The sequence below is a fragment of the Nicotiana tomentosiformis genome, chromosome 9 (assembly GCF_000390325.3).
Source record: "Nicotiana tomentosiformis chromosome 9, ASM39032v3, whole genome shotgun sequence".
In the NCBI taxonomy this organism is placed as follows: domain Eukaryota; kingdom Viridiplantae; phylum Streptophyta; class Magnoliopsida; order Solanales; family Solanaceae; genus Nicotiana; species Nicotiana tomentosiformis.
The window spans coordinates 40,833,805-40,845,033 of NC_090820.1; the positions used below are offsets into that span (position 1 = coordinate 40,833,805).

Consider the following 11,229-nt stretch of genomic DNA (forward strand, 5'->3'; position numbering starts at 1 on the left):
AAGATGACATCCGATCATGTTGACCGGTTAAGGGTTGCCTTGGATTCAATAATTGAAGCATAAAGTCATTTGTCGAATAAAAAAAAAAGGTTAAAGTCAGGTAGCGGTTGATTTGTCGTTTGCTTCTCCTATGTTGTCATACATTATTTCTTAATCTAGATCTCTCTTTCAATATATGTGACGTATTTATTTTTGTTGGTTCTAAAAAGAATGATTTCTTTTAAATTTATAAATAATGTAACATAACTCGCTCACATAGTCCTACAAATATTATAGAATGTATAAAGATTATAAGTTTAAATTTTTTTATAGTTGATAAATGGCCAAAAGCGCATGCTTTTGAGTGTGTTTTCATCTCGTTTGTCGTGTGAGTTGCGGGAAATTACATGATATTTGAAGTGAATTATACGCATTACGTATTTCTTATTTGTAGGAGTGAGCTTGAACGATAATGGAGCAAAAGATATCAAAAAGGAAAAAAATGAAAGGATTGAGAGCTCGTCTATTCTCATGTGGCACGAAAATGGACGCGAAAAAGGAGAAAAGTGAAGGCACAAAATAGCGAAGCGAAGCAAAGGCATGGATCGCTTCACGAAATAGAAGAATTTCAAAAGTTGAATCTGCGTCCATGGGTGCGCGACGCGCGAAGGCAATCGCAGATTCCAGCTTTTCCCATCCGAATTGGGATTAAAAAGTTCCATCCCTTAGCAACCCTAAGTGATACAAATACATCAAAGAACGACTTTTTAAGGGTTACACAACAACTTTGAAGGCAAGAACAAGCAAGGAGCAAGACAGAAGATTCGGAAACGAGTTTTTATCTTTCTTCTTCCCTTTTCTATTATTGGTGCTGAATTCTTATATTGTAGTTGTGAAAATAATTATGAGTAGCTAAACTCTTTATTCTAGGGTTTGATAGAACTTCTTGGAGGATGAATTTTTGTTGCATTTAATATAAGTTTGCCATTGGATTTTCTCTACTTGTTCAACTACGTGATTATTGTGGTTGATTGAAGGGCCCTCAATCGGCTATGCCTATTTAGTGTGTATTACTTGGAAAAGGGTACATATTTAGGTAGTTGTTGAACAATATCACTGCTAACGTATATCAAAGATCAATACGGAGAGTTTAAAGGTGGGATTAGGAATAACAAAACTTTGGTGTGAACTTAGTGAGCTGTAAACTAAAGCTAGCTAGTGTAGTTCTCCAGAATATGTCTTGTATATTGTTGTAGTTGCTCGGAAGAGAGTTATGATACCTAAAGTGCTCACGATCAGTAGAGAATATATAAGCAAAGTTATAGGAGACGTAGCGGGGAGGATTCCGACGAGAGGAGAAATCATAACCCTAGACCTTTCCAATCTTATCTATAACATTTGCTTTGTTAGTAATAAAATTACAGCTTTTTTATTACCTTGCTTTTAGTTAGTAAACACTGAACTCATTATTCAATATTTCTGAAAGTTGATTACTTGAATTCTTGCGAAACTAGAAGTTGTGATTAGTAGGTTAATTCCCTGTGGGATTTGACTCCGAATTTATAAACCGGATTATATTTGCAACGACCACTTAATCTTTTTTATAAGGCATAGTTGGGCGTGATCAATATTCACACAAATATTTTGATATACTTAAGATCTAATGTTTCAACAACACTATGATATACCTTGTTCAAATATTATGAACAAGATATATCTTAACAAGAAAAAAGTACTATGTAATTTTCTTTTCCTGCAATGACTATTTATTTATACTATACATTATTCTTTTTCGGGTCAAATTCATAAAATATTTAGTTGGAATATTATTATTTTTAGCCAAAATATTTTTTTGCCAAAAGATTGGAGTTCCAACAACGCATTTTTTTCTTTAGATGCAATGAGTCAGACCTCACGGTGTGGAATAATATTAGGTATGTTACTTTAGATGCAATGAGTATATGTCAGTAATTGTATATTCCTTCTTTTTCTGACCAAATATATAAAAATAAGTTGATTGAAATATTATTATTTTAGCCAAATAAAAAATTATAGTAGTCAAAATAATGTTGTTCCAAGTTCTTTTTTTTTATAGATTTGTCACGAAAAGAAAATCTATATGGTAATGCGTATGTGACACTCTCATGGATCGGTGAACTCATGGATAGTTAGCGTTCAGGAAAGTTGAGTCTATCAAGCGTTCAGGAGAGTTCAGGGGTATTAAAGACCACGTGAAGTTTGGGAACTAAACAAAAATTGTAAGTTGTCGACCTTAGAAATATATTATTCAAAATATATCCATTGAGAGGTTCTTTCTTTAGATTAAGAGCCAAATACTTTTTACTGTAATAAAGCTCTAATATTACAGGACTAATTTGATCATTTATGTTGGATGAAAGAAGCAATACGCTTGATCAAAACTTGGGCTTTCTCAGTTTCAAAATCTTTCATCTGAAAGCAGTGACCTTCGTCTTTAACCTCAATGAACTCAAATTCTCCTGTCCATCCACTTTTCTTCATACCCTGGACGAATCGAATCATAATTTCTCTTGGAATATACTCATCTTTCTCCACAATACACAACAACAATCTTGAGCAGCCTAGCCCTGACAAACAAGGAGACTTCTCGGCTAGAGGATTAATCATTGGGCTGTGGATCCCAGCTTCCGATGGAGGGGCGATGGCCTTCCAAATCTTGTAAGATATACCTTGTTCAATGTTTTCAAGTGAGAGCAACAAGTAGGGAAAAGCAAGAATTGAACCAGAGATGACCACATTTTCATTAATACCACCTTCTCTTCCAGCTCTCATGGCCATGTGCAGCGACGGCCTGACCCAAAAACAAATAAATCACTTGCTTCGGGCCTCAAAATTTTAAGGGCCCCAAAATTACTATTTTTCTATATATAGTAGTATATTATTTATATAATTATCTTTTATTATTAATAAATTTATTTCTTTATTGTCATATTATTTTTAATAACTCGATTTCTTCCTCTAATTAATATAACTAAAATAATATTCTGTCAATCTTATTTTACTTTTTTACTTAATTATATTTTTCTATTCATTATTTGGTCACGTAACTATATCTAATAATCTAACTTATTATTTATTTTCCTTACATAAATTATACTCTTTCCGTCCCAATTTATATGAAAGTGTTTGACTGGACATAAAGGAAGATTTATACTCGGTCAATTTATACTCTCTCTCTCAATATTCCTTTATGAAAATAAAGGAAGATTTTTAAAACTTATAATTTTAAATAAATCATAAAACTTTGTGGGCTAAAAATTATCTCATTAATCGTAAAAAGAATAATCTAAAGTTGAATTGTTACCAAATATAGAAAGGAAGTTACTAAGAAAAAGGAGTCACTTAAGTTGGGACGGAGGAAGTATGTTTCCTGGGTTCTCCCATTTCAGTTGTGATGCAATCAACGTTAAATTCATTTAATTTTTTGTACTTTATTGTTACACCCCATGTTTTCGTACGTGAAAGTACGCCATAAGTAAATTGACTAAAGCTTAGAAATGAGATGTTACATTCCGCATTTTCGTACGTTAAAGTTTTGTCGCAAGCTAATCGACGTAAGTTCGGGAATGAAATTTATTTTGAGATTATAAGTATTATGCAATTTCAAACAAGTGATAAGTAAATTCGTGAAGGTAAGAGGGTAAGAGAATCAAAGAAATAAGTTTCGTTGAAGTTTGACAATTTGGGATAAAATACGGTCCGAACTATAATACCCGATATTTATGGACTAATGACATATCTTGTACCACATGACCATGATAGTAAGGTGTATAAGGTATGTTAAAAGTGGGTAATATTTTAAGTAATTTAAAATAATTTTTAATTATGTGAGTAATTGATTAATTATTAATTAATGAATGTTTAACAAAGTTAATCAAGTAATTAGTGAATAATAAATTCAAATAATTGGATAGGAATGCAATCAACCAATGTGGCAGCAAGTCCTTGAAATAATTGTGACTATTTGGTTTTGATGGTTAGGTGGCATGTTAGGGCAATTTTGGATTAATAAAACCTTAAAAGTGGGGACCACAAATCCTAAAGGTAAGGGATTTTATGTAGCTTATAAATAAGTCATTTAGTGTGAAAGACTCAACAAGATTTCATATGACTCATTTACAGAGTGAGATAGATTGACGTGACTCTGCTTCAACAAATATTTCATACAAAATTATACTACGTAATAGCAACGGAATTTTACGATTCTAAGGAAGTACGGTACAATCTTTCTCAAGAATATTTTAAGGATTTTCCCCAACTTCGATCCGCCATTACGTTTTTGTTGCAATTGACGTATGGTAGAGGGATTGTTGAGAGAATCGGCTCAGGTATGTTAACGCTATCCCTTCTTTCTTTTTGGCATAATCTATACGACACGAACGAAACGAGCAAATGCACAACTTTCATAAATGACTCTATTTATAGAAATACTAGGGGCGTTTATCTTCTTGATTCCCCATGTGAATTATTATTATATCTTCTGTTCATGAGTCTCAGAAAAATACGTATTTGATAAAGTTTATCCAATAGACATATTATTTTTATGACATTCCGAGAAATCTTATTAACGTATTTCTTATGCATTTCATACATTTATACATGTACATTGACCCATGAACAGATGATGTTATATATATATATATATATATATATATATATATATATATATATATATGTGTGTGTGTGTGTGTGTGTGTATGGGATATGGAAAAAGGCTACGGTGTTATATACGCACCACCACATGATCAGCTGATATACGCTGATGATTTGCTCACAACGACCGAAATGATATCATGGGATGCCCTTAGAGGCTTGATGATGTTATGAATGCATATACACATGCATGGTATGATATTTATACACATATGCATGACATTATAATATTAAATGATTCACAGAGCTATTCACACATACATATCGAGTCTTTTACTCCATGTTTCTCGCATGTCTATTATTTACTGATTTTCATTCCTTACATACTCGGTACATTATTTGTACTGACGACCCTTTTTCCTTGGGACGCTGCGTTTCATGCCCGCAGGTTTCGATAGACATGTTGAGAGTCCTCCAAGTAGGCGATCACCTCAACGGAAGATGTTGGTGCACTCCATTTGCTCTGGAGTTGCTTGTTTGGTCAGTATGATTTAGATGGGTATTGTTTGGTATGGCGGGGCTCTGTCCCGACCTTTATGACAATTAGGTATCCTTAGATGCCTGTAGACAGATATTATGTACGTAAAGGATTGTATGGCTTTGTCGGCCTATGTTCAGTGTACGAGTGGTTATTTTGGTATTAGAGGCCCATATGTCTTATGTATAAGTTGGTATTACATGTTGTATTCTACCTATTTCACGGCAGCCTTTCCGGCTCAGTTATCTATGATAGTATGATACGAAAAAATACGTTATGTTGGTACTCGGTTGAATAAGGTACCAGGTGCCCGTCGCGGCCCATCGGTTTGGGTCGTGACAAAAGTAGTATCAAAGCAGTTATGTCCTAGGGAGTCTATAAGTTGTGTCTAGTAGAGTCTTGTTTATGGGTGTGTTGTGCACCACACTTATAAGTAGGAGGCTACAGGGCATTTAGGACTTTCACTCTTTCTTCTTACTCTAGATCGTGTGGTAGAGCTCAGTTGTAAGAACTCAATTTTCTAAACTCTATCTTATTCATAATACGACGATGCCTATATCCAGAAAGACGGTTGGTAAGGGATTGAATACGGATGTGGAAGAGTTGAGTCAGAGGAACTCGATGTTGCATCATGTTTATGGTGAGTAAATGTAAGGTCTCCAGCAGATCATGTGTGTACTAAGACGTGTGAGCTTTTGAAAAAAGAGCCTTAAGGCAGGAATATCTATCCACCCCTATGGTGAAAGGCATTGAGAGATTCAGAAGATAGATACAAGTTTCAACAAGTAAAAGAAGCAAGATGAAGAAGGGTACGAGGCGCCCAGTTAATGAAGATTATCATTATTTACCATTCAGGAAGGGAGATATAATCATTTTGCGCTACCTTCAACAGTAGTAGAGGTATGTACAATTGGCCACACCCATCTCATTTATGCCATATGGGGTCTAACAGAAGTAGTATAAGAGAAGGCAGGGTATCATGATCTAGCTAGGGTTAGGGTAACCCAAAATGATGAATGGATTATTTGCGTTAGTTGATATTTCTGAAGGATATTACAAAGGTGCTAATAGATCTCCTTGCGAGGCACCCAGATGGTGCACTCTAGAATATTACAATTAGATGTGAATATTAGTATGAAAAAAGAAATCAGAAGATAGGCACGGAAAACCTGGAAGGGATAAATATTACCTTAGTGTGGCTCGCGTCCTTAGTAGAGCGAGAACGTTAAGTAACCCGAAGATCCACTGGATGGAGCAAAGGGGAGCTAAAAGCAAAAGAATGTCTTGTTCGAGTTTTCAGAATAAAGTGATAGACATAAATGTTAGCGGGAAATAAGAAAAGAGTGAAGCATTATGAGTAAGATATGATACATGGATGACAACGGTAGATAAAAAAGATGACAGTATTATAGAGTCTATAGTCAAGTGAAGGAAAGGACGAGAGGTGACAGGCCTTGAGACAACAAAAGAGTATAGGCCATAAAGTCATATCCTCATTTTGAGAAATAAGTTCGTGACTCCAACGCGACTACTAAAAGGAAAAGCTAGACCCCCAGAGTAATAAGAAATCAGCATGGACTGATGAACAAGATAAACTAAACATAAAATAGGGACTGAATAATAGTCGGCATCATGGGAATTTCAGAGATCGCGTCCCGACGATAATAAAATAGACGACAGAAGAATACCCTTTAAAGGACATTTAGGAAGACGCTTCCCTAAAGCAAGAAAGGTGAGTAAAGTTAAGCTTAAAGGACTGTATGTGCTAGTTACACTAAGTGTCACCCTCGCGAGTGAGGAATTTCGTTATCCTTGGTATAGAAGGATTATCGCGAGGCGATTAAGGATCATCGATGATGTAAAAAGATGCCAAAGATGAGAAGGTAAAATATCTATACGTATATCATCATAACACTAAATCTTAGTGCTCTCCTAAATAGGGGAATATGGAGTGATGTGGCATTAAGTCAGAATTAAGCGGTTCTATTAACTATGAAATTGTAAAAGAATGCGATAAAAATGAGAAAAGGAATGAGATTGCACTAATTCAAATCCTATAGATATGCTATGATTCCAGAACATTATGCAAACACGACGTCAAGGAAAGGAAGTAAAGGTTCCTGCCTGGGATGTTATTGATAAATAAGGAGCTAGTGCGAAAGGTAAGTTAATTACAAATGAAATAACCCAAGAAATATTACGTGAAATATTGATACAAAAATGGGCCAACGAGTAATTGGTAGCTGATTTCGGAAGAGCCTAGTTATGGCTGGACAAGAGGATACAGACAAATCAACAGATCGTGAAAGATAAACATAGTGAAACCCAACACGAGGCATTCAGTCTCGCAGATATGACATCGTAACCTTGAGAAATATTCATATAGGAGTTGGGGAAGTTAAAGGTACCATATGAGTGTTATGGAAATAAAAGAAAGCCCCACTGGAAAGACAGTCAAAATTTCAGTTCAGAAGCAACCGTACGAGCACATGAGTGTGGAGGTAAGTAACTAAGGATAATTATAGGTGAATACGAACATCAAAAATTCTATGGGAATACGATGTAATAAGCTCGCAGCCTTACAAGAATCAGAGGGTTCTCCCTAAGTACTACAATGAAAGATTAGCTGAGGAAATAAGGAAGAAGGCTTCAACCTAAGCTCAGTGACCTAAAGAGGAAATAGTCTAATAACAATAGTCTCAAAACAACATTGTATGCACTCCATAAAAAGTGGCGCCTACCGTGGCTAATTAACGGGGAGTAAAATCAGGAGTTTGATTATTGAACCCAGAAAATTATGGACATAGTGATTAACAACATTGCAGAGTCACTCTTAATATCAGCGGTCCAGTTAGAAGAATACCAGCCTCATAAGAGGTAAGTATAAAGCTCCCATCGAATCATGTAAAAAGGTGCAAGTATTATAATAGAAGTTCAAGTTATGGATGCGAATTATACTTATATGGAAAGGGAGGTCATGAAGGAGATAGAAGATGTGATGCGAGATATTAAGGTAAGTAAGGTAAAGGTGAAAAACGTACGAGATACTCAAAAGCAAAAGGTTGTGAATAGTTCATACTTCGGATAGAAGGCTAGAAGCGCGGGGATTCAATATCCAGGAATGATAGTGGCATCATCAGTGGCATATTTTACAACCTATGGTTTCTAGGTATCGAGATGTATAGTTAAGAAAGTAAAATAAGAGTTAGAGACGATGTGATATCTCACTTGATGTTCTAGAATAATACAAGGAAATCTATGGTGCAAGGAAGTTGAATGAAGGATACAAGTAGTATAAATGGATATGTATGGGTCGCAAGCTAAAGTATAGTAGAGCGACAAGATTGTAGGAAGACAAGAGTAAGGATAAGAAAGGGAGAGTAATAAGGTGACAAGAATGGATAAGCCATCGGGATTAAACCCACGAAAATGAGAGAGAGTCGATAGGTTCTCTAAATTATATAAAGCTCAGTATAGCCTGAATGAGCTCAAAGGAGTCTATGACTAGTAGCATTTAGAAGAAATGAAATACTGGCCTGGTAATAAAATGAGGGTGTAATTGTGACAGATAAAAGATGACGTTTGGGCCTTCGATTGAATAATGATTTGAAGAAAAAAAAGGAGAAGGAGAAAAGATTTCGCGGACGGCATGAGATTAGAATACCCCCCATAAGGTGAATCACATTGAGATACTATGAAATACGATTATGGAAATCACTTCAAATATTCCTTGATGAAACGTAAGCCCTAGTGGCAAGGTATTACGCAAGAAGTTTTAAGTTATCAGTGGTATATTGTAGATCAATATTGAGGCGAATCATAACGGATGGACAAAAGTCACAAAGTATGAGCTGAGATTAGGTCGTCATTCTTAAGATGAACAGTAATGAGGAACATTAAAGGACTTAGATTTATACATATGGGATAAGCAACAAGAGTAACATGGAGTTTGGTAGCAGACCTCAGTAGCGATAAATCGAGGTAAGAGTTATGGTATATTATGACTTACTTAAATGCAATAAAGTCATGCAGATAGATAACCGAACCTATGAAATAAGATATAGAAATATTTGTAAGTTTGACAAAGTGCCGAGCGAAGAACTTCAGTATACCTATAGATGCGATATCTTGTCAAGCTCTGTATATGTTTACAAAGTGAGGACTAAAGATTGGCTAAAATCTAGAGGAAAAAACTGGAGAGAAGAGTCGCATAGGTGCACATACAAAGGAAAAGTGGTGCAGGCTACATGATAGAAGGTAGCAACAGTTACGATATTGGAAGAATTCTGACCACGAGTCATGGTGTGAAAAAGAGGCCTAAATAGGGGAATGCCCTAACCTTTGGATTTATTAACAGAACAATTGCCTAGATGGCAAGGAGAGTACTAAAGCATTCGTAAGAGCTATGAGTTATGATAATGATAAGTGCATCAGTCAATATTCGAGAACGAATGATCCAAAGGGGGGAATGATGTTACACCCCATGTTTTCGTACGTGAAAGTACACCATAAGTAAATTGACTAAAGCTCGGTAATGAGATGTTACATTCCGCATTTTCATACGTTAAAGTTTCGTCGTAAGATAATCAACGTAAGTTCGGGAATGAAATTTATTTTGAGATTATACGTATTATGCAATTTCAAATAAGTGATAAGTAAATTCGTGAAGGTAAGAGGGTAAGAGAGTCAAAGAAATAAATTTCGTTGAAGTTTGGCAATTTGGGATAAAATACAGTCCGAGCTATAATACGAATATTTATGGACTAATGTCATACCTTATACCACATGACCATGATAGTAAGGTGTATAAGGTATGTTAAAAGTGGGTAGTATTTTAAGTAATTTGAGATAATTCTTAATTATGTGGGTAATTAATTAATTATTGGTTAATGGGAGATTAATAAAGTTAATCAAGTAATTAGTGGATAATAAATTCAAATATTTGGATAAGAATGCAATCAACCAACATACATGTCGATTCATTTACTCCATGTTTCTCTCATGTCTATTATTTACTGACTTGTATCCCTTACATACTCGGTACATTATTTGTACTGACGTCCCTTTTGCCTTGGGATGTTGCATTTCATGCCCGCAGGTCTCGATAGACAGATCGAGAGTCCTCCAAGTAGGTGATCAGCTCAGCGAAAGATGTTGGTGCACTCCATTTGCTCTGGAGTTTCTTGTTTGGTCAGTATGATTTAGATGGGTATTGTTTGGTAAGGCGGGACTCTGTCCCGACCTTTATGATAATTAGGTATCCTTAGAGGCTTGTAGACATACGTCATGTACGTAAAAGATTGTATGGTCTTGTCGGCCTATGTCCAATGTACAAGTGGTTATTTTGGTCTTAGAGGCCCATATGTCTTATGTATATGTTGGTATTACATGTTGTATTCTACCTATTTTATGGCATCCTCTCCGGCTCAGTTATCTATGATAGTATGATACGAAAGATACGTTATGTTGGTACTCGATTAAGTAAGGTATCGGGTGCCCGTCGCTGCCCATCGGTTTGGGTCGTGACATTTATAAAACTAAGTTCTCATTTTTTTTAATTCAACATCCTCATTTGTCTATTTTTTTTAAAAACGATGTTCATTAAATAATATATATATATATATATATATATATATATATATATATATATATATATATATATATTAAGGCCTCTTATTAAGGCTTTGCTTTAGGCCTCGAATGTTGTTGGGCCACCCTGGCCATGTGAAAAACTATGTTACCACCAGCACTGTCCCCAGCTATGGACAGTCTACTAAAGTCACCATGGTTTGTTAATCATGGTTATTTGTTAGAAATAATATGATTTTCATGACTAGCGTGTGATGCGACCCATTGAATTGCAGTCCAATAATCTTCATAGATTGTTAGCACGTCATGCTCTAGGCTAATCTATACTCAACAGAAATCCCAATTGCGTTTGATTTAGAAACTAAGATGTTGAGGTGACGATGGTGTATATGGGAAAAGGCAGATCCGACAACAAGTCCACCACCGTGGTGATAAACTATGTGTACGGTGAAAATCGATTGAGTCAGTCGTACAAACTGGTCGAGACGATA

General features: G+C 35.4%; 1 protein-coding gene across 1 annotated transcript; it reads right to left on the reverse strand.

The window, feature by feature from the left end:
- Positions 1–2,252: 2,252 nt before the first annotated feature.
- On the reverse strand, positions 2,253–10,945 carry LOC104121490 (catharanthine synthase-like; the record flags this gene model as incomplete). The annotated part of the gene is made up of 2 exons (XM_070184731.1): positions 2,253–2,809; positions 10,845–10,945. Coding segments are annotated over 2 exons (552 nt in total), but the record flags the coding sequence as incomplete, so codon positions are not given.
- Between the last annotated feature and the right edge of the window lie 284 nt (positions 10,946–11,229).